Source organism: Haemorhous mexicanus, chromosome 1 (assembly GCF_027477595.1).
Source record: "Haemorhous mexicanus isolate bHaeMex1 chromosome 1, bHaeMex1.pri, whole genome shotgun sequence".
NCBI lineage: Eukaryota > Metazoa > Chordata > Aves > Passeriformes > Fringillidae > Haemorhous > Haemorhous mexicanus.
In genome coordinates, this window is record NC_082341.1 from 15255843 (window position 1) to 15280662 (window position 24820).

Consider the following 24820-nt stretch of genomic DNA (forward strand, 5'->3'; position numbering starts at 1 on the left):
CATTTCCAAGTGTCTCTCAGCAAGCTAACACACGATATAGGCTGTCTCTGGATTATATTAATTTTGCTCCTTTTCAAGGTAGCAGCAGTTCATTTGTTCTACCTTTTGGGCTCCAGCTGTACCACAAGCTACAATGTAAAAATATGGAAGTGTTCTGAAAAAAAAAAAGTTTAGCAGGGAAGTTGCCATGATCTTGCTAGGCACCTTCACCTCTACCACCCTCTTACTCCCTTTTTTAAATTTAAGCACATCTCTATTAATACATGACGCATCTGACTTGTGAACGCTGTCCCTGGATTTCACAGTAATTCTTCGGCCCTGTTGGGTTTTCAAGTACACATGGAAATTGAAGTAGAAATATCAAGCACTACCCTCTCCTTTTGTTGTACTGTCCTCCATCCTTTTCAGTAACTATCATAAAGCAATTCATTCTGGACCCAGTGGGTAAAATAAGGATGGATTTTTTAGTTTTAGTTTTCATGTGAATCTACACTGCTCTAGTAAGAGAACTGCACTCTATGGGAGTCATGGGTTTTATTAGGTAGAAAAGCATACTGAGGCAAAGAATTGCACCTATTAACTTTTGCTGCCTAGACTTTCAGTAAATGGACAAACAGACATTTACACTGTTCTCTATTTTCCACTTAGCCACAGTTTACTAATTACTGAGCCATGTAAGTTTAAGCCTTTAGTTATTTCGATCAGATTAAACCAATATTGTGCTGGGAGAACATATACTAAACATGTTTCCACCATCTTTACTGCAAGTCGTAGCAATATAATTGTCATAATCGTTAAACTCCAAGTTAAATTTGGAATATAACTAGGCAGCTTTTCCACAAGCAATTTTTCCCCTGCTACTGAAGATACTCAAAATTCCAGCAGGTTTTAAGTCAATGGGTAAAGCCTTCCTCAAGACACACTCAAAAGGACACAACTCTTAAGAAGCTCTACCAGCACATAATCCACAAGACCACACTGAGAACTGCTTAGGAAAGGATCACCTTCCAATTAGGACTGGATAATTTTCAGCCATAAGAAGCAATTAAAATACAGCATCTGTGCATATGCATATAACAAAGATGTTATTTTGCATTGCTTTCTCATAATCTCTTAAATTAAAAACTCATAATGATAGTTTATTCTTTCAGGATATAAATCAGTACACATCTAACTAAAATCCCACTTGGGCTACTTTTATTGATTGCACCCTCATTGCATTACCTTGCTTCTTCAAAAGAATCATCATAGCACCTAAAGAGATCCTTGCAAGATAATTTTTTTTCTTATTCAGAAGAGCAAATGCTCTTCTTTTCCTTCTTTTCCTTTCCAAAGACCAATCTCTTTGCAAAAAAAAAAAAAAAAAAACAACCAAAGCCCAAAACTCAAAGAGCAGGTCTGTGGACAACTAAACAGTTTTTTTTGTGACCCTCCAAAAAGGGTTACTCTTTAAGTAGTGACCAGCTGTCATTTTTAGCAGCAAAACTATGTAAAATGTAAGCAGCAGGTAAAATATGTTACTAACAGAGGTAATTCCTAATACGGTTTATCTGTTTGTCTGCCAACAGATTGTGTCTTGGATTGCAAGCATTTACTCCTGTTGCAGTATTGCCCTTGCCCTACAATGATTTTTTTTCATGGTTGAAATTTAATTCAAAGTTCATTGTTGTTGTGTTTAATAGCCAAGTCCTTGTAACAACCCAAAACCTAGTAGTCATTAAGCACAAAAGATCAGTTTAGGTGCCTTCTTCCCAATGCTGTCATCTTCCCAGGCATATTGTGTGAACAGCTGCATTCCTACCATGTACAGCCTTCAGAGACTCCTGTCCACTTTAGAAGAATTATTAGATCTGGAAACAGTGACTGAATTCAAGAGATCCCAAAAAAGTCAACATTGCTCCCTTGTCATTTCTACTTTGTGGTTTTATGCAGAACCAGGGAATCTTCAGCCAAACATAACACTTCAAGCTGTTGTCCAAGACAGCATCCACAAAAACAATACTTGTTTGCTAAATATTCCCAGCGATCCTAGGAGTGGGGGAAATGCCAGCAACAGAAACAACTCGATTTCACAACTATTCTCTAGATAGTGCAGCTGGGTTTTCAAAGGATGAATAAGTAAAAAAGAATAATCTATGTCCTGTGGGTTGTATTAGAAGGAAAACCAGAACATATATCCCTATTCAAATGGAAGATTTCCACCAGCCAGACAGAGTCCGGTGATAAGTGGATGGCAGTGCAACAGTGCAGAATAAAATGGATCAATACCACGCCCACAAGAAACTAAAGCGAACAGCCTCACGACACAATTATTCAGTTGAAGATAAACAGTCTTCCTCTAGCTAAATACAGATGCTGTTTCTGCATTGCTTTAGTTTGACTTTATTTTGACTAGACAGATAAGGGGTGTCTTATTTATATTGGGATCATTTCATCACTGACCTTTTTTTACCATTCGGCCAGCCACAGTGAACTGTGTGGAGTCATTGGCTGCTCCTTTACCCTTGGACTTCCAGGCTTCTTCTCGAGCTGTAATCAGGTGTTTCCTCTCCTCGATGGTCATCTGACTCTCTTGGTTCTCTGCCATTCTTTGCTTTTTGGGGGAAAGAAAGAAAGAAAGAGAGGTTAAAAAAAAACCTGCTAGAGACATAGGTAAAGACTGGTGGAACACTTCAGCTGCCAGATGCAGAGGGAAGGGAGCAGGGAACAAGCTACTGCAGTGAAGTCACACACAGCTTAGTGACCCTGCAGTGCTTCATTGTCTTGCTGCCCATTACACCGTGAGCACAAGGTGTTGGTCTGTGCTCTTTGACCTTCTCTTGAGACTACCAGCCAGGGCAGATGGCACTCCTCTATGCAAAGCAAACTATCCACTCTGTGTAAGAAATAATTTTCCAGGCCTTGTTCTTTTGAACCATGACTTGCTACACAGGTGACATCCCTACTGACTATGAGCAGATGTTTCCAAGTGTGCAAACCTGCAGGTGGCACAGGGAAAAACAGAGAAGTGGTGTAACTTCAGTGGGTGATTCCTAATCAGTCTCTCACAGTAACTCAGCTCCCCAGGCAGGATTAGCAGTGTCTCCAGAGGCTGCTTGTTTTAGTTCTTAAGTCAGCTTGCTCTACTAAATATTTTTCCAAGGACTGATCATGTCTACCACTCCCTCTTCCTCCCCCCACTCCAGGTCATCCTTAGCTTTCTTTTCTTGCTTTAGAGGTTGCTAGCCAACAGCTGGAGAGATTAGAAGCAGAAGGTGTACTATCTCAGTGCCCTTCTCACACAGACAGATTGATGATGGTACTTTAAGTAGCAGAAAAACTGAATTTACATACTCTGCTGTAGCTAGGTCAGGCCAAAGGACTGTTACTTTAATATAGTTATCTCTAAAAACTATCAACATTTCAGGGATTACACTGCATAGAAGTCAAACATAGAAGTATTTTTAGTGCATGGGACTGTCAGCTCTAGAATTACTTCCAAGTTGTGCTATTCATCATTTTTCTTCACAACCTAGCTGCTAGAATTGAAAAAAACAAATTAAAATCTCAAGCTTTAATACCACTCTAGGTCAGAGAACCACAGAAGGAAAATGCAAAAGTATGCACCAGCTTGTGAACATAAACATTCTTCTCTTTTCAAGATACAAAGAAGATATTGTTATTTTTTATTTTCTTAAAAATCAATCAGACTAAATAAATTAGTTATTTTATACAAAAACTATTGTCACTGCAGGGGACACTCTAATATAGGGACTTTGTAGCTTTCAGCATTTACCAGGATCAGCAGACATCAGCCAGAAGAATGAAGATAAACCAAGAAAAGGTTTGTACAAGGACTAGGACCATGAGAGCTTCCCACTACTTCCCTCTAGTTCCATATATTTCTGCAGCCTTCTGCAGAAATATTTATCAGGGAAGAGGGCTGAACAGCCAGACAATAGGACTACAAGCCATGATAATCAAGATTAAATACTCTCATCTTCCCCTAGAACTCCAAAATGTTCAATAGAAATAACAACATACAAGTCTATTCAGTACCATTTCCTCATCTGTCAAAGCCTTTGAATGCTGTAAAGAAAAACACAGAAGAAGTCTCTTTCATTTCTTCTGGTCTCTACCCATTCCAGGGTCAGCACAGCCACCTCTGGGACAAAAAGTTGGTAGAAAATACCACAACAATGTATTAAAGGAGACCTGGGCAGGAAATTAATAAAGACCTAATGAAGCTACAAGTAAAATTTAATAAAAAAACCAAATATTTTAAACTTAATAAGGATGCTGACTTCCATTATGATATGAGGGAAGTGAGGGAGAGGCAGAAAGAAGTAAAATAATGTGGATTTGGTTTTGGGTTTTTAACCTTACAGGAATCTTAATTTTGGATTTTGTCTCCAGCAAATACCTGGAGCTTCAGAGCCTACAAAGCTACTGAAAATTCTGAAAATGCAGACCTAGATAGTATGTGAGTTAATCACTACACACATGAATTGCCAGAAAGATTGTCAGTCATTCTGGAGCTGTGTCAAAGGATAAAAGAAAACAGCTGTCAGACAGGAGAAACAGACTTTTTTTTTTTTTTGAATGGAAGAATTCAAGCTGTTCCATTGGGCAAAACATCTTTGGAGTTCCTAACAAAAAAAAAAAAAAACAAACTAGATTGGGTACATATGTTACACAATTTGGAGAAATTCCATACTAGATCTCTTCCTAATGCATGAAGACTCCTACCTTAATCTATTAATGAACAAATGAACTAAAAAATTATAAACTAAATAGACACCAAGAAATTCTCCATCAACTTAATTTCCCTTAACAGTTCTGCTGAAAGCCAGAAGTCTATTCCATGATTAAATAAATAATAATTTTATATTGCTAGAAAGCTAATATGAGCCAATGCAACTGTCAAAAGAAACTTCAGAAAAAATCCACCTGCTAGCTGGGAACAGTTTAGAAAGCTTTCAGAATTGTCACATGGAGCATTTGTGGAGGAATTAACTGGTCAAAGCACATTCTAATTGGGAGAAAATATGTTAAGAAAGCTAAAACTCAAGAAGCTTCTAAGTTTAAAAACCCAGATTATGATATGAAATAAGAACATCAAATTTGCAACTGTAAAAATGTCAAATCAAAAATTAGTATATCAAGAATAAATAAAAATAACATATAAAAACTTGGGAATAAAACAGCTCCAATCCATTTTTTTTCATTAAAAAAGTGGCTACTTTCAATGAAATATTCTAATTTATTGTGTAAAATAGATGGATGTGTTCATTGATACCTTATACAAAAAACAAATGGAAAAAGAGATGCCCCAAAACACAAGAACAGATTTTAAAAAGGCCTTTGAAAATGGGAAAATACATAGGATAAAAGCTCAGATGTGGACAATATTTAGAAGTAAAACTAAAGCATGTCACACAAGCTGTTGGTTCTTCCAGATACCCATGGAAAGGCTGCTCCAAAGACAATCAATGAAGATTCAAATCACCAGCATGTAATAATTGCCATTCCACATGGCATTATGGAAAACAGGTTTAATCAAAAGGGTAAGTTTGATGAGCTGAAGTGTGATTAAATATATTAACACTGTTACCTCTGATTTCTTTAATATATTTGAGTTAATCACAGATGACATTCTGGGGCAGGTTTTTTTGAGTAACATAAAAATATCAGAGCAGCTTACAGGCTGTAAACTGGTTAACTGACCAAACAGGGAAGAGCCATGCAGTGAACTGATTCATCCCAAATTTAATCAAAATGTTTTCATGAACATGGAAAACAAAGGATGCAGTCTCATCCCCTGAGAAGACCCTCATGGTGACACCAAAATTAAGGAGAATGATGAAGGTAAAGAAGAGATAATCACATAGATGGTTGGGGAAAAAAAAAAAAAAAAGGACACCAGAAAAGTCTGGTAAACCAGGCTTTTAAGAGAAATGTTATTAAAAAAACCCCAACCCAGTCAATTAGGAAGACAGAAAAAGGAGACAAAAACTCTTATGGAAAGTTGTTTGGAACAGATAATCTGTACTGGAATAACTCATCCATTTCCAGGCTCCATGCTTTTACCCAGGGTGCTGACAATTTTGAAAGGTTTGAAATATTTATTTTCTTTTTAAATTAACATTAGATTATATCAGATAAGTATGTATTTTCACTGAAGAAAGGGTTAAGAGTTACATTTAACACAGCAAGAAAAATAACATATGAAGAATTACTTAATATTGCCAAGAATTTTCTGTAGGCTGACAGTTTAGAATTAAGACTGTGTGTTTTTCTAAAAGATCCTGTTTTTAGTCTGGGAAGGATTTACAGACTCAATGCAAGAACAGTTGGAAACAGGGATTACTTTCTCCCACAGCTTGGCTAGGTTGGATGATGGAATTGGTAATTTCTAGCACATTTCTTGAGGGTATGGCAGGCACTGCCCTGTTTATGCTAAGGAAAGGGCCACATCTAGGCAATGCTCCTACAATTTTGCAGTCCAAGAAGTGTCCCCTTTAGGTCACAAGTACTGAGAAAGAGTGGTCTGCTAGCATGCTGGTGTGCTGTTTGGTTTTGTTGCCTTTGTTGGTGGTTTTTTAATACAAGAAATAAGATAATTCAAGTTTTTCTATGTAGAAGATCAAGACTGCCCCTGCCTGGGGGAGCCCAAACCAAGAATGAACACAAAAACCCATCTGTTTTGCAAAAGGGGGTTCTATTAAAACAAATACTATAAATTACATAAAAGAAGAATTCAAAAAGTGTCTGTTTGTTTTTTAATACAAGTAACTTCTCTAGTGTAAGCTCCTAAGACAAAAAAGCATAAAGAATCCAACAGTTGTACAAGTATGGTAAAAAGTCTCTGTGTTGTTTTGCTCTGCAACTTTATATGGGCCTTCATGTAAGAGAACATGGAGGGAAAACTCCATGCAAATGTATGCCTTTCTGTTCAGAACTGCTTTGAGGAAAACAGAACACACTCAACTCATGTTTGGTGCAAATAACAAAGTGATTAACTGTGCCAGAAAAAAAACCCCAAGCAAATCTGCATGTACCTTGACAGTGTGCTAGAAGGAAGCAGCTTGCTAAGGGAGAAGGATGTAGCTCACTAGAGTCAATGGAAAGATGAACACTATTTTTGCTGTTACCCTTTTAAGACAGATGGAATGAACAACTCATTAAAGGGCCTCCTGTCATTACTGGAGGGTTATTAATGATTTAGAATATGTTGTTCTCTTCTAGATACATAAAGCTGGTGAACTCTGTCACAACTGAAGTAAATAAGCTATATTAAATCCACAGCTTATAGGAAAGAGGTAACCCTAACACATTTCAAAACAATCCATAATTTAATGTTTAATTTAAAAAACTCACAGTAAAAGATCATATTCAAAACCAGCTACGAAAGTGAATGTGGAAATGGTAAATATCAGTTGCCTAAATGTTTGTAATATATCCAGTAGCCTCTTCTGTATTCATCATCCCAACCCAGCAGTATCTGCTCCTTGAATTCACTGCCATAACCCATGCTGGTCAGAAAGCTCCCTGCATGCAGCACAGACTGTGGGAATGAAGAACCCAATGGATTCCTTGTTGCATAGGAGCCACAAGAGTGAGCTGGGAGGCAAGGGACTAGGAAGCATAATATAGCAGAATTTGATTTACATAGATCTGTTGAGACCTTCCAGTGAGCTCTCCTTGTTTTCTTGTGGTTTTCTGCAGCTTGTTTCTTTGCCCACTTCTGCCTTTGCATTTTTTACCTCTAATCATGTGAACCAGGTATGATTTGCTCAGATCAAGGTCTAGTACTCTATTGCTCAAAGATAACTTTGCTATGTTGCTCTGGGTGTAGGAAGTTTATTATTCTCATTATCTATTAATTCTTCAAATTGTCTGTGATGGAATTGCAGAGGTACAGACATGATGTCGAGGAACATTTTACATGAAGCTTCTCTAACATTTACTGGAGCAGCAGCAGAACTCTGTTCCCAAGCAAACACAAATTAGGAATGTGCATCATCAATCTGAGTGTAATTTTCTGTCTCACTCCTCCCTCCAAAAATGAAATAGAAATTTTATATAGCATTTCACCTTCCATCTCCAAGGATGACGGTCATCAGAAATCAGAGAGCTTGATTCTTTCAAACTAGTACTACAGACCTTAAAGGAAGAAAGAAAGAGAAGCAGGAAGATGGGATAGTCAGAGAATAGAAGCAGGATGTGCAAGACAAAAATCCTTTACACAGGGACTAGGGAAAAGCACTATGGGAAAGTCACCTCTCAACAAAAGCAGTTTTTTTACAGTCAGTAAGTTAGATGATGTTATGTCTTACATTGTACATGCACATTACTTACAAGGAGGTCAGAGTACACAGAATTTTATTCTAAAATAAATGCTGTGTAGTTCCATACCACTCTTTTTATACACCCTTTTTAGCAACTTACAAGTTTTCAGTATTATAATGAATGCAATAATGTTTTCTTCCTTTACTTTCTCACCTATACAGTCTAAAACAGATACAGAACTTTCAGAAAAGCAACAATAAGAGAAACAGTAGCACAATGTATATTGAAGAAGAGTACACAGGATAGTGGCATAACATTATGTTCCTTTAAAGCTACATTTACTAGGCTGGTTAATCAGTTAAGAGGATTATTAATTTTGTACGTTAAAAAACACTGGTAAAATGTCCTTACTTGAAATTGTTGAGCATTTAAATTGTGCAGACTTTTGCTCACCTGATTAATAGGTAGAAAAGGATGGAATTTATGGAGAGCAGGTATAACAGGAGAGTAAGTAGAAGCATATACAGGTTCCTATGACAAGGACAGAATCAGAGCAAAGGAATTAGAAAAGAACTGGACTACCAGAAATAGAAATGGGGGAGAAATAACTCCTCTTTCCCTTATTTCTTACTAAATCTTTTGATCTTCTAGAAATGTTTTCCCTATTGGAAAGCAGAGATCAAAAAATGCTGTCGTAATACAACAGCATGTTTACCAAAGGCATTAAATGCAGGAATTATCCAAGTTAGTAACAATATCACTACAACCCAGCACGGAACAAAACAGCACAGCTGGAAGATACACTTTTTGTATGCTGATAATTTTTATATGTCTCTGGTTTCATGCACCATTAAATTGATGAACCATGTCAACCATAATGGGAATAATTCTGCTGCAAGTTTAATCAGACCCTGCTAAACAGCAAATCATCTATTCTCTGGATGAAAGGAAAGAATGCTTGCTGAAACTGGGAGACTCAAAAGCCATCTGGAAGGATTTGCTAAGCCCAGAGTACTCAGTGAAGGTGAGTTCACCATTCCAAACACAGCCTACAAATAAACCCTGCACCAGAGCTGGGCTTACCCAAAGCTGATTAGACATGGCTTTATCAGCTTTAATTCTTCTCCTTTTCTGTAGGTTAAAGCAAATGGGGAATATGGCACAGTGGATGGATAAATGCAGTTTATTAGAGTGGCTCAAAATGAAGCCTAATAATGAGTTTCAGCTTTGATGAGAATGTGATACAAGCACTTGGTGGATGCCATATATGAAATGGATAAAACTCTTACCACAGCAAAAGACTAATACTTTAGTGTCTAGAAGTCACTTTTCAAGGGCTTACCCTCTCTAAGATTTTTACACACTTCATCTCTGAGTAATTTTGAAATGACTGCTCAGCCCTAGCCTTTAACACCAGTGCTGAGCTGCAATTTAAACATAGTGTAAGAATTAAGTGTTTCAAATGTCAGTCACTGCTTTAATGCAACTGCAATGCAGCTGGTAATCACATTAATCAGGGACTGTTAAAAGAGGTTCACTATAAACCAGAAATTTTTATTCCAGTAAATCTTCCTGTTTTGATATTATGGAAAGATTTTGAAGTTAATTAATTTTTCTACTCATGAAGAAATCCAACAAACTGCAAGTGTTCCATCCAGCCTAAGATGATGAAAACAAAGATACTGAATCCAAAATATTTTTCCTAAATAAGAGATTTTTTTTCCAGTAGACATTCATCCAGTAAGACAGTTGTTCCCCTGATGTTAGAGCTATTATTTGACTTGCCCAAATTTGTTTTACCATCTATATAAATAATTTAAGAAGTCTCACAGCTTCCAAAAATTTTTTCTCCTGTGTGCAGCAATCATCAAAACAGACGCTGGACCTCCAAGTAATTTCAGCTTCCCCCCTCATCTGTATCTGCTTGTGTTAATTCCTTAGTTTCTTTTTTTTTTTTCCCATTTGAGGTTGCTCTGTCAGATTTTCCATGAATTTTATGGTGTTTTTCTACAGTTTAGTCTACACACAAATGACTGTAACAACGTTTGGATAAATATTTCACCATGTAGACATCACGAAGAAGCATTTTGACTAGAAGTGATCAAACAGCACTATTTAATGTAGCTGTTTTGTTAAGAGTATGAATCTTTCCACTTTTGTTGTTTATATGAAATCTAAATGTACTCTAATAACTTCTAATTTCTGCAGGTATGCTTCAATAATCAAATCTCCACAATCATTTAGGTAACCTTTTAAGAGAGTGACGCACACAGACACACAAAAAAACCCTGAAAAGGTATCTGACTACATTAATAGGAGCACCATACTGCAATCAAAAACATCAGGCATTGTTTTGAAGCAGCAGGGCATGACAGGAGTTTACACACCCTTGCTGTTGATGCCATGGTGTTGATGACTGCCATGATGTTGATGACTGCCATGTGTGGAAATTGTCTAACTAGCTCAAAATTCAGTAATCAATACAATTCCTGCATTTTTACTGTAATCCAGCAAGAGAAAACACTTAAAATTCTCAAGTACAGCAGAGTCTCAAAGTTCTACAAACAGACCTCAATTGCACAGTGCTTCGCGGTCCTCAAAGGATAACAGCCACCACACTGATTGCTTATCAAAACCAGTACTTCTAGATTTAAGGGCAGCTGACATGGTGTCTTTTAAGTAGAGCACCCTCAGTAAGGGTTTACATATTTCTCATGTATCACATGAGAATCAGCATCCCAAACATCACTATAGATCATGGAATTGTGTATCTTTCACACCCAAGTCTTCATCCGTAGGCAGACATGAAAATCCTTTGATTTAGGCTCTAAATAGCCAAGAGCTAACATGAACTATCAGAGTGGGTGACCCAGTGTCACAGAAACTTCCCCTGCTAGCACTGTCACTTCAAAGCTTGTATCCCTCCAGCACTTCATGCTCCCTTACTTGCTTTAAAAGCCTGACTCGTGCTTGCTGCGCATGGTAACGCAGCAGGGAGGGTATGGGTGCTGAGGGGTGAGAAGAGAGAACAAAGGGTTTGTCTCTGCCTAAATCTTGGCAGCTGTTTAAAGCTTTTTCTCAACCCCACTGTCTTTAGCTAGAGTACATTTGTTATCTGATCTCAACAGTTGTCATTTTGGAGACTAGCCTGTTAAAAATGTGACCACAATTCTGCTTTCCTCCCTGGAACTATTTTTGCTTTAGGACGTCTTTCAAACTAGCAGCTGGATTTTTGAACAAGTCCACAGGGCAAAACCAAAACAAACCCCATAAACCAAACTGCAAAAATCAGCTTTTTTCTTCTCTGTCCAGTTAACACAACTGATGACTCCCACGTTCAAGCACAGATTTATCCTCAATAATGATAAACTATGTCCTTACTTGTAATGCACTGAAGGAACAGGAGACTTTTTGTTACTGTTTACCTATACCATTTAGGAGAAGTAAAGAACTAAATAATTGGATCCAAAGATTACCATCCCCACTAGCAAATTTTGTAACACAAATTTTATTTTCACCTGTCCTCTGTGAAGTACTCCTACAGAAATTAAAGGCTTTTGAGACAGCCTATTTCATCTGACTGAGAAGGGAAACAAGTCTCCACTGGTGTGGTACTTTGAGCCAGGGGACAGTCCATTTTGAAGCAAATCTCCCCCTCACTTTCTGCATTTTTGTTCACACTACAGACTGCAATGACTTTTGCATGAAACCAAGCCCTGAAGTGCACTCCAAGATCCTCATGTAGCATACTGCTGCTAAAGGCAGTCAGGACACAGGTCCAAGCTAAATTTAGTCTGAAACAAAATTTCACTGAACCAAAAAAGCAAGTATGGCACAGGTAGCACATCCTCAGTGGTAACTATTCCGATTTATAGATCCACTCTTGCTGGGCAACCTAATTTACTCATGTATAGACATAATCAGAGTGCTAACAATGTGTATCTCCCTTTCCTCCACACCTTTCTACCCATCTCCCTCTCCGTTCACTACCTGTTGTAAGACAGATAAAATCTTGGTCCTGCCAGTTCTGGCTATTCACAAACAGCAAAGATCATGTGAGATAACCAAAAGCCAAACGGCTCATGAATGCTCTAGTACATGCATTACCTCAGTAGCTCTAGGATCCAAAATTACCGGTTAAAAACCCAGTGTATGCACAGAAACAACATGGTGTTAGGAATGTGACATTTTTACAAACTCACCCGTACATAAGAAAACATCAGAACTAAGTATTAAGGCAATTTCAGTGTGGGGGCGTGGAAGGGGGAGAGGGAAGAGGGCAGGAGAAAGGGTTTAAATCCTTATATCTGTACATGCTGCAGGAGCCTTACAGACCCACTTACTAGTTCATTATCTTCTGATGTGAAGACACTGTAAGCACTATTACACATCCCAGGACAGTGAAGACCTCCTCATTAAATAATCTCTCCCTTTGGGAGAATCGGTTTTTAAACAAACCTGACAACAAGAGGAGCAGCAGGAGCTAGCAGCTAATATTAGGCATGCCTGTCTAGCTGGATGGATGTTCAAAAAGCAAAAGCATTTCAAGCAAGATGTTTTTCCCAAATAGGGACAGAGTTACCTTCTTCAACAGCTGCTCAACTTCTTGCATCTGCGCACTGCGATCAGCAACAGGCACCTTTGCATACTCCTGCTTTTTGCTGAGCCTGCTCTTCCAATCTTCTTCACCACTCTTCTTCAGCAATGCCAACCTACCAGGAAAAGCACGCCAACAGGCAGCTTTAAGCACTGTACTTCCCATTATCTTCAAAAGATAACCTTATTGTTTCACTAATGCTGCATTCAAGATAATCTGAAATTAGGTTTTCTAGCATTAACTTAATTATTCACATTTCATACACATATACAAGGCTCACAAACAAACACCAAGCCTTATACTGTACATGTTGAATGACAATCATCTGTCAAAACACAGACATCCAGACCTGAGACAGACACTCCAATTAATTTGTACCATCACTGGAAGTTGCCAATACAGTCAAGTGAGACCAAGGTACAACACAGATCCTCCTACAGTAGGTGTATAAAAAGGTCTGATTAATAACTGCTTTTTTTCTCTCCACTGTCACTAAGGCACAGCATTTGAGTAGCTTGGCTATGGATACTTATCCTGTAGATGTGCAAAGTTAAGAATATGTATCCTACCTTCAGTCTTCATTGCACTCATTAAAAAATACTTAAAAATTTATTTCCTTTAAAGCCTAAGAAGAAAGAGGTCTGTTCAGCAGGCACACACCAATTAGGTCTCATCGGGCACATCAAAGGACAACTTTGCAGTTCCTGCTTTCACTCCAACTCCAGGGGCTGAGGTTACTTATCAGACTCCCTGGGATCACTTTGTATCTGCTTGCTTAGCCCAGGCATTGCTGTGACACAAATCAGCAGCACCAATGCACTAATAACCTGGCGCTAACTACCCTGCAGCTGTGAAATCTATCAGCAAGATTCAACTTGTTTAAAGGAGGACTTATATTTAAAATGTGGATTACCATTAATCTCAGTAAGTGGGATCTTTTCACAGCACAGTTTTCTAATCAGGAGCAAAATTCTGAAAGTAGTACAAAGTGCTGACTGGCTGCAGTGGGGACAACATGTAGATTAGTTTTGCTAGAATTATACTTGTCCATACAAACCCTGAGGTGACTCCTTTTGGGGACAGGGGAAGTCAGTCAGGAATATGAGGTCTATAGTAGCATGATGATCTTCAGTTTACCTTCCTCAGAAATCAACATTTATATGAGTTTTCTATCCTTCAGAAATCATCCTTAGTAATCCATAAAATGTGTATCTGCAGCACTTTTGCAAACAGTTGCATTGACCTAATAAATTTTTTAGTTTAATTAGGTCTTATGACATACCTTTCTCAAATCTACAGCATTTCAGTAAGAATTATACAAAACCCTTAACCCTATCAATGTTTGAACAGGTTGAGTAGTTAAACCTATTCTGACCACAAGATATGGAAATTCTTTTTCAGAGATGTGATTATTGTTACCCGCACAGCAAATCTTGTCTGGAAACTCTGAGGAGAAGGAAAGGCTAGAACCAAAGAGGTCTAGCCAGAAGCCAAGTTTCAGGCAGCTGCCTCCTGCAAAAATCCAGGGGATGCAGCCATGCTACTGACCTATTTGGGGATGATCAAATGGGCCTAAGGCAGTCACTTGAGAAAAACTAAGAATGCAGAAAACAGTAAATCTAAAGAATACAATGGCAGCAAGAATGTTAGTATTCAAGAAAGCAGTTATTTCCTCTCTTCCTGCCCAGGCAGGCAGTGCTGGCAGGCTTCACATTGCCTGGTTGCTTCATACCTCACAGCACGGGATGAGTAGGGGTGAGAAGGACTCACAATAAGGAGTTGAGGTCATGGTCATTGTTTGCAGAAAGGACACAAGATTTCACTGCCCAGAACTAATCTTCTGGAGTGCATCCATGCATGTGTAAAACTGTGGAGGAGACCAAGATGGGACTGAATTGCCACCATGCAAAGAGTTACCTTCAGTAGCTATGTTCTCTCAAGTCAGTTTTGCTTAGAAATGATCTGTGATAATTGAAGCTGGAAGGCATATTGATCAGCTTTGGTCTAAGCTGGGTTTGTTTTAAAAATGTTTACAGCTACTCAGCACAGCAGGCAGGGGAAAAAAAGTGGGTTTTTTATTTCTTGGGTTTTGGGGTTTTTTAAGCTAACATTACTGCAGGATATTTGCTCTAGACCTTTGACCCAACCAGCCTGCTTGATCAGGAGGAGAAAAATCTATAATTCTAAGAATACTTCTGTGTCTTTGGAGATTTTGTTTTCTTCTCTGCCATAAGGATGGTTTCATAGCAGCCCTCCATCCTTCACTGGTATGCGTAATGAAACAACTGACTCCTACAAGTGAGAACACACATTTGCCTGTTTTGAGCAATGAAATCACCACCTAAAAGAAACAAGTATGCTCTGTATGCCAAGAAAAACTTCACTGCTGTCTAAAACCTAAAGCCATGCATTTCTTCTGGACAATGAAAGTGGCAGTAATGTCAGACTGCCCTGACTCAGCAACAACAGAATGGAGGACACCCTTTTGGATGAACACAGATGCAAGAACTACTGAATTGGTTCTTAAAAGTAAACCCACAAGCTCAGCACTACAGAGCAGCTTATTCTTTGGAAAGTCTTAGAAAATAAGGCAAATATTAGGTCTAACCCTTACATTTGTTTAAGGCCTGCTGCTTACTAGTTTCATTGAATACCTCTAGTTTTCCACTTTTTATAAATAATGAATAATCATTCATTAGTGACTTTCACAGCGACTAATGAATGATTATTCATTATTTATTCACTTTATATGAATGCATTAATATATTCACTTTATATGAATTATTCATTTATTTATTCACTTTCACAGTAGACACACAACCTTTGCCTCCAAAAGCTCCTTTTCCAATATGAAGAAAATAAGTTCTACTCTTTTCTTGAAAGAAAAAGCTTTTAGTATGTCTGCCCATCTTTGACAGCTTGTTCTGCAAACTTCTTTCACCTGCTACTGAGATAGACTATGTGACATCAAGACAGAATGATCCTCATCCCAGAGGTGTCAGGGTGGCCTCAAAGCAAAAGCTTTCAGAGCTGAAAGCAAAATGCTGGATAGTGAATACTGAAGGAAAACAGAAATGAGATCTGAACAATGGTTTTGCCTAAACAAAGAGAGTTGCATGGAAGGCCTTGGCAAAAAATGTCCTAAATGACACGTCTTTCTTCTGTGGCAATATTTTAGTATCTTAGTTGCTAGCTGTCTCCTTGAGCTAGAATAAACTGGACATAGGCTTGGTTTTCACATGTTCTCCCTTGGCTGCACTTGACCAGCTCTTTTTGGATAAATCGTAAATCCTGGAGGGCAATATGAGATATATAGCTACAGAAAGGAAGTTGACTGCTAAAAGAGTGCATAAATTCAGTATAGTGGGAACCAGACTATCTAAAAAAGTATTGCTCAGGCATCCACACATCAAAAAAGGTTGAAAACTAAGTTTAGGCTAGATTTTTCCTGAGAAAGTGAGAATGATGGCAAGAGGTTCACCAGAAATTAATCAGATGTAGCTTTTTAAAATGGTGATCATGGCATGCAGCTGACTTCTACAGTTGAGCTGACAGGGCAGCCTTTGGTCTCAATAAATGCACAGAGACAGGAGAAGAGAGTATAGGTGTCTTTCCTCCTTAAAAAATCATTATTTTCATTCTTCTATATAATATAGGCAATTCTGAAAACGCCAGCCATACATTCACTCTGCGAGGATGGTATTAGTTCAGTGAAGCAAGCCGTTGTGGAAAATCACTTTCATCCAGACCAGCATTCATGAATCCTGCCCAAATACTATTTCATGTGTGGAAAAGTTGTTCTTCCATAAGGTGAAAGAATGTCTGACACAGCCAGAAAAATCCACTGGATGGGAAGATGAAGTTAGTGAATGTAAGAGGAAAAAGAAATCCAAGTGTAATGGTTAATCTTTAGCAGAAATGTTCTTTGATGTTTATGAATACTTGGCATGACCTGCAGCCAAGCAAAAGAAACTTAGTGGTTGTAGTCTTTTTATTCTGGGACAAGAAGTAGACTACTGTGGTATTTTGGTAGGCTAAAACATTTTGATACAAGCTCAGTCATTTACAGATGCTTGTGGAATCAGGGTATACAAACTCCTGACAAGACAGCAAGTATTTCTTTTTGTCAGCTCTGGGACTGAGTACACAGTCTTGGAGTTCTAACAAAAGTGGTTCCTGATTGTGTGACTGATAGGCTTCAGTTCCTCCAGAGATCAACTCAGCTGAGGCATTGAAGTTAGGACTGAAACAGCAACTAAAACTTGGATCTTCCCTCCAACCTCTTTCACTCCACCAGGATCAGGGATGGTAGATCATTTACCACCTATAAACCAGAAGTTATTGGTCTTAAACCTCATCTGCCAAGACAATTGACATATTTATAGGAGGGGGATGGGGAAAGGGGATGAAAGTTGCTTTAAACAAAACAATAGTAAACTGAAAAAGGTAAGTACAGCCTTCAGAAAGGGCACTAAGAGTGCACAGCTGCTGTAGCTGCCCCTGCAGCCCCTTGTTTAAAGGGGTTGACAGGGAGTGGGGATCCTTGTAAGCCAGAATGACTCACATACCTCCTAGAAACACATGAATTTGAGAAGCAAACTTTGGAATTACATTTAAAAAAAAAGGTTCAGAATGCCCAATATCACACTCCCCTCATTAAGAGAGGGAATACTTTTACACAGTGAAAGTTTAATCAGGCAGTTATTTTCATTAATTGGCTCTGCTTTCAGCAGGAAAGCTGAAGCAAAGATAGGCCAAATAATCGTAATTCACTCACTGGACTGCTACCAGTTTGGGACTGAGTTTATACTCTCAAAGTTTTAACTAAGTTAGGAAAACTTTTACAAGTACTACAGCAGCTATTGGCACTTCAATCCTGGACTCCCACTCTCTGCACAAGTGCAGGACTTAACATTTTGCTTCAGATCAGAATGATCTTGGGTTGGAAAAAGTATTTCTAGTACTCCTATAAACCTGTCCAACTTACTATCCTTTTAAAATCCCTACAGTAAATTCCAAGAAGTCAAAATGGCAACCAGGCACTTCTGAAGTAGTGGGGCAATATCAGAGTCTATCTGTGACTCCCTCTAGTCAGCTTATTTAAGGGACTCCTGTAGACTCCAAGAAGAAAGAGTTATTAAAATAAAACAGAATCACACTATATCTGTTGTGTAGCTGAAAGCAGAACCTGGAGAAGTATATGGAGTATATAAGTGTAGTTAGAACATGTATACTTTACAACTTTAATTTTCTGAAATATTCATTGATTATTCAGGTAGCTCTTCCAAAATCAGGTTATTATGTTCTCTTGAATGGTAATTCTCATTCACCATCATCTGCTTTATAAGCATGTCAGGCAGATTAGCTGCATGTTTCTGCTGTTAGTAATAATAAAGCCTAGTAATTACTACTTAGCTTTTTTAGAAACATTTTTAAAACTTTTTATACCATTATCAATATAATAACTGAATTTAGAGGGATCATTAAAAAAAGAAAGAGAAATGTAAGTACCTTTCCTTAATTGACATCGTTTTGCTGGCATTATCGAGGACATCCTCAGCTGTTTGTGCTTTGCTCTCTCCCATGGAATACATCTCACAGGAATTCTTATAAAATTTGCCTTCCAATTGTTCAGAGAGCTCCTGCAGTCTACAGGATGCTGCAGCTGCTGTTTGTGAAACTGTCCTCATGGCTGATGTGCTGGTGAGTTCAGAGGAAGGCTCAGCGTGGTCTGACCATTCAAAAGAGAAGTGCTGAATTAGTTCTATTCTCAAAGACACTTTACATTACTAACATGAAGAAGCAAATCTGTATTTTAAACATTCATATCACATACTATTCTTACAGGGAGAGCTAGAGCACAAAGATTAATTGGCTGAGCTAGAGCACAAAGATTAATTGTGCAGCATTACTTGCTACAGGGACTAGCCATTTGTGACTGAAGTTCACATGAAGCCACAGAACATCATGTTCAATACACAATTCTGAACTTCACGTGGGTGAGGCACAAACTGCTGCTCGCCTCATCACACCAACAGGAAAACGAACACATGAAAGTGACTGGGAACAAAGAGCAGGGGGAAGAGAAGCAGACAAAATTTAAACAAGAAAATGAACTATTTGGTAAAGCAGTTTAATGCTTGAGTAGCATACTAGGACATTTAATAGCTTAATAGAGGTATTATTTTCTAGGAGGGTGTTGGGGGGTCTTTTGGGTTTTGTTTTTTCAAGTAGCAATTAGACCACAGCAAAAAACTGCCTTGAAGAAAGATAAATGCACTATTACAGTTATCTTTAAAGAAATAGAAGTGATCTCCATTTTTCTTTTTGAAATGTTATAAGCACAACACCCCTCTGATATATGACTGCTCCTATTATATCCCAGTCTCCATCTCCCCTGCAGTCATCAAAGGCTAATTGGACAGAATGGATACTGCTTTAGAGGCATACAGGCAGAACTGTACCTTCCTTTCTAGGCCTGTGTGAAGACCATTAAATTCAAAATATATTAACTTCATAGGATGAACACAGAAATGCTTTAAGTGCTACAGGGTAGTGTGATGCTGTCACCCATCACAATAAAACAGAAAAGGAACACAAAATCCTTCTAAATTCAGCAGAATAGAACTTATGAAATGACCAAATTCACAGTTTATTTCCTAAGTACTTTACTTAAAGATAGGCAAGTTTATTTTTTAAGTTTAAATTATGCTGTGCATATAAAGATGTAATTGCTCTGAGAATTTCCTGGTTTGTATTTCATCACCATATCAAAGAGAAAATAATACTACTTTTGCAAAATTAATTATCTGAAAATTATCCACTCCTAGTTATGTATGCACTTGTGTAAGTAATTCATAACTCTATATGCACAGTAAGGCAAAAATTAAGGGCAGATAATTGACTCAGAGCAGCAAGTTTAGTCTGCTCTGAATTTTGGAGGGCAGGAGAAAGGGCAAAACCAGAAAGAATAAATCTTAGCTTCAGCATATAATACCACTTCTTTTAAAGTAAATACATCTGAGTAAAACTGAGCCATCTTTAAAGACTGAAAAATTGAAAGAATTAAAAAAACAAACCTCTATTTTTAAAATTTAACACTTCACAGATATTTCTGTACTTCTAAGCAGTTTTAGAAAAAGGAAACAACCAGCCTTGATAAAGCTTGAAACACCATTTGCTGAATGAGACTACACCAACAGCAAGCAATTACCACACCTCTTTGCCAAGTCTTGCTTTTCATAACACTTTCCAAATCCACCTTTTCTTCAAAGGACTGGCCTTTTTTGTCTTCCCATTTACCTTGCATGCCAGTATCGATTTCCTTCTGTTCCAGAGGCTGAAAAAGTGCTTGTGAACCAAACAGTTCCAAGCTGCCCTTCCTCAGGAAGCTGTATGTTGTCTCTTTATGGTGGTCTCCTGTTTTTTCAGGAACAGGATGTGTGGTTTCATCCTCAAAGGAGCTGTACTTTTTAATTTCATTAGCTTCATGTGCTAGAAACCTCTTTCTTTCTTCTTCATGTTTCTTTGATGCTTTTCTGCTTTCTAGTGCTTTCATTGAGGGTTGCCACTGCTCTGACTTGTGTGTGTGTTTTCCTGATGAATCCAAGTTTTCTGCTGCAGGGTGGAACCTGGTGGCAGCACTGCCTCTACCATCAGTGCCCGGCTTCCCGGGCAGGTCCCCAAACAAGGGAGCCAGGGCAGAGGCCATGGCTGAAATCGATGTTGCAACTGCAGATGACAGGGGAGCGATCTTTCCACTTTCACTCTGTACCTATGAAGGGAAAAAACAAACAAACCAAAATCCACAAAAGCCAAATAGGACTTACAAGCTCTGAAATTATCAATTTCAAAACCCAGCCTTATCACAGCAGTTCATCCAAGGAATGTTTTCATGTAAGTCTTGTAATCTATCAGTACAGACTAGAACAGGTAAGGAAAGCAACAATGTCCCTGTAATTTGTCTGCAGATGGGTTATTCCACTCAAGGTAAAAACAACTGCATGTGAACAGCAACATCTTTAGTAACAAGAGGCGTGTGTGGAACATGCAACCTGATGTTGTGTTGGAGCTCAGGACCTGCAGCAGCGCAGGAAGGAATTAGTTCAGGTTCCAGATGCCAGCTGACATGCCATGTGCCCAGGCTAATCACCTCTGCATCTCAGCAGGACTCATTAGCTTTGGCACAGCTCCGCTCTTACACAGCTCTGCAGCTCCCAGCTCTGGTGACCACTGAGTGCCAGGGAGAGACTTTTCCGTGCTTTCCTAACCCAGAGCAGACATTCCTGATGCTCCCTCCACATAAATCACCTTCATGCAGGACTTTTTCAAATATAAACATTGGCTGTCATGAGCAAAGTATTTGAGCCTAAGAAGCACATTAAAAACACTTCCAAGCTTATTCTGCCAGCCCTCATGATGGGACAACTATCTTTTCTACTCTTCTAACATAATAATTTTGTAAAATTTTCCTAGATGCAGTTAAGATGCATTTTTTTTCTGACATGCAGAGCTTTATCTTCTCCAAAGGAGAAGCTAGGAAAGCTATGAAAGAGAGTGACAAACACATATCTATCTGGAGAGGGTTTTTTTTGTTGTTTACTTAAACTGCAGAGTTAGCGAACAGTGTGTAAAAGGACAGACAAGATCACACCAGTAGGAAAAGATCAGCTCAGAACCTAAAAAGTGCATGCAGATTCCATAAAACACAGACAACAGCCATTCACTAAGAAAACTGGGAAACAGAGCAAAGACTATGTTAGCTCAAAGATTTCAAACAAGATTAAGAAAATATTTACCAGTTTATTTTTTTTCCATTGCATCTATCAGAATTAGAAATTTAGAGGAGATCAGAAAAGTGAATTCAGCTTTAACAACAAGACATTTACATTTTCAAATATGCATTTTGGGAATATAACCTCTAGTTATCTATTTCGAGAGCTCTCTTTTGCTTCTTCCTAGAAAAAACATAGCTGCATCTCAAAACCCCCCAACATACCAATGAACAGTTCACTGTTGAAAGTCTTTTTGAAAATACATTCCCATTGAGCTTGCTTCAGAGTCAACCCTGATTTCATTTGCTAGGTTCAGAAAGATGACACAACATGCTTCCCTTGATTTTCCTTGCTTGAAAAGCATGTTTGCTCTGTAAGGCTGACAAAGTAACGTGACTGTCACTTCTTCCCCATCTGCTTCAGCCCTTTTCCATTCACCACGGCACTGGCCCCAAACAAGTTGGTGACACAACCATGAAAGAGGCCATGCTGTGACAGTGATTGGCACAGGGAGAGTGAATGGAAAAAGGACTATGTAAGGTCTGGAAACCTTTCTTAAATAAATCTGTCAAGCATTTATTACGACTTCACGGGCAAACGAAGTAGGCATAAAGTACAATTATAATCTGTACAGCCTTGCACCAATATCTTTAGAGAAATCCTGATTCCTCACTATCCTGTTATTATAAAATGTGGAAAATGTATAATCATGAATGAAGCATATAGAAAGAAAAGGGTAGGAACTTTCTAACACTCAGATTTATCCAAACACATAGAAATATGACAAGCACAGGAGCTGTGCTTCACTGTTAAAGTGATTTCTTTCAAAGCTGTAATGCAAAGGGACTGCTGTTTCTGCTATTGTGAAGACATCTAAAAGACGACTTCTGGGCCACCTTATGCTGAGGCTTTACTAAAAAGGCATTCCTTTGCAATTCCAATTACATGAAGTATTCCAGAACAGGAAGCCAAATTTCACTGCAGATTAAATAATTTCTCTTTGACTTCCTGAATTTCAAAAGTATTCTGCTTTTAGGGAAAAAAAATACAGATAAAAATCAATGCCTCCTCCCCGAGGAAAATGACAGACTATGTCCTTACTAATAACAGAAATATATTGTGCTTTCAGGAAAGAGCCTGAAAACTGCATATGACAAAGCTCAAAAATGCCCTGAAAATACACCTAAAGCAAAATGATGCGTGTCTCAGTTTTTTACACCTTTGATCAGGAATTTACTTTTAGACAACATGTAATACTCTTGTGGAAGTGACACAGACTGTGAAAGGTACAGCTTGCACTAGGCAGGAAGTTGATATTTGCTCAAATTACTTAAAAAAGAAAACCATACCAAAAAATTTGAACACTTCAGGAAATGTTCGATGTCAGAAGGCAGCTTCCTGACAAACCTTTTCCTCTGTGTGTAGCTCAGAGCAAAGGAAAGGCCAGCCTTTATGGTATCTTACACTGAAGCTGTTTTCTCCAATAAAAAGAAATGCAAAGGAGCTACGATGGCACTTACCTGCTCAACTTCTCCAAGAGTGACTGGCTGAGTCTGGTAACGAGCATTCATTCTCCTGTGCCTCAGATCTCCCCGACTCCTTGTGGTGATGGCCCTGGATACTGGCTGAGACAGTTTGTTAAACAAAGCCATCTTTTCTGCCAAGCTTAAGGTAGAAGAATCTGGCTCCTCAGACTGATCTTGCCCCATCGCCTCTTTGGCTGCTCTTATCTCCTCTTTAGCTAAAATTTTTTGGTGTGCTGATGCCTGCAAGCTGAAGAAGCAGAACTGGAAATTAGTTTTGAAGAAGACATCGTGCAGTTTTAAAATCTCAACCTGACAGAAGCAGAAGATCTGCACGTGAAGCACAATAGCCAATGTAATGTAGCAGCCTAAGTGGGTATGCAGTGGTTCAACATTGGCATGATGAATTCTAATTCAACAGCTGAAGATTTAAAAAAAAGTTACATTTTCATTAATGAATTCATTTGATTAGGACACAACATTTTTTACGAGGGAACTCAAGATTGAAGAGAGATTTTCCAGACAATCTCTTTATACAGAGCATAGAGCTATGGAGAAACATTTAAGATGCCATTAAGGTCCTTCAGTGCAATTTATATAAAGTTCAATTTTATTGAAAGCAATTTGTGGACCGTATATGATAAAAAACATTTAAAAGACAGACTTAAACTCCAAGTTTGTGCTGCTTTTAAGTTAGAATAAATTGCAATGACTCTTCTAATCTGAAATGCAACAGATTTCAGACTGTCTTTTGTTTTGAATTATCTGGGATAAATCAACAATAAAAATTGCTTTTGAAACACAGTCCATTGATTTTGAAAATTGACCAATGCTGAAGGCAGACATATTGATCCATAAAAGCTGTAATTGCTTTTGTCTCTACAAAAATGTATTTTATTCACCTTTACTATGAAAGATTTTATTGTTCAACTTCTTTCACATTTATGGAATTAGTAGTATTCTCTAATTATTTTTTTTTTTCTGTCATGGTCTCTGCTAAAATTCTCTCATTCAGAACAGTATTCTGCAACTTTACCTATAGGTGGTGCAATTTCTTATATTTCCTTTAATTTTGTAAGCTAAAAAAATACATGTAGAGACAGACAAAGGACATGTACTGCTTGTGAAATCAAGCACTCAGCTGTGCTATTTTCATCTCAGGATGATATTACCATACAAAAAATTACAAGAGCAAAGAGGGTTCTGCAATGTTTGCTCACATGCAAATTAATTTCTTTCAGAAGAAGAATAAGCTTCTACAACAGGTTAAGTGTGGTTAGAAGGGTCCTGAAAACAGACACTTGACAAAAAAAAGCTGCATTGCTTTATCATGCAAACATAAATGAAGTTGATGAATGTTTTAAATATTCTTGAAACAAGTATTCACTTGACACATTGAAAAGGCATTCAAGACTTTAAAGATGCATCTGCTATTGAGGAATCTTGTGCTCCATGTAACATGCATGTTTACCCCCCAAGTACCTGGTAGGTTGTACAGTGCTCTTAACTACAGTGGGACTAGGTACTCTTGTCACTACTGTGTGGGTATTCACAGAACGTGAAGCAGGGGTAGTTTCACTTTAAAGAATTGCCAAGGAGGGAAAATTCACAGGGAGAGAGAAGAAAAAAGCATTAAGAAAAGCAATACATTAAGT

At 38.2% G+C, this 24820-nt stretch overlaps 1 protein-coding gene across 26 annotated transcripts in view; it reads right to left on the reverse strand.

Moving 5' to 3' along the window:
* Positions 1-24820, reverse strand: part of SVIL (supervillin) — a 134168-nt gene that overhangs the window by 16702 nt on the left and 92646 nt on the right. For 16 of the 26 annotated variants that reach the window (XM_059840792.1, XM_059840810.1, XM_059840779.1 and 13 more), the window contains 9 exons: positions 24648-24743; positions 23163-23415; positions 21667-21690; positions 20087-20642; positions 18380-18599; positions 12854-12983; positions 8725-8802; positions 8077-8145; positions 2443-2593 (listed from right to left, as the gene is read on the reverse strand). In XM_059840792.1, the coding sequence (XP_059696775.1) occupies positions 2443-2593; positions 8077-8145; positions 8725-8802; positions 12854-12983; positions 18380-18599; positions 20087-20642; positions 21667-21690; positions 23163-23415; positions 24648-24743 (1577 nt within the window). The remainder of the gene's footprint in view (positions 1-2442; positions 2594-8076; positions 8146-8724; positions 8803-12853; positions 12984-18379; positions 18600-20086; positions 20643-21666; positions 21691-23162; positions 23416-24647; positions 24744-24820) is intronic. The other 10 variants (XM_059840898.1, XM_059840772.1, XM_059840925.1 and 7 more) reach the window with 5 other exon arrangements.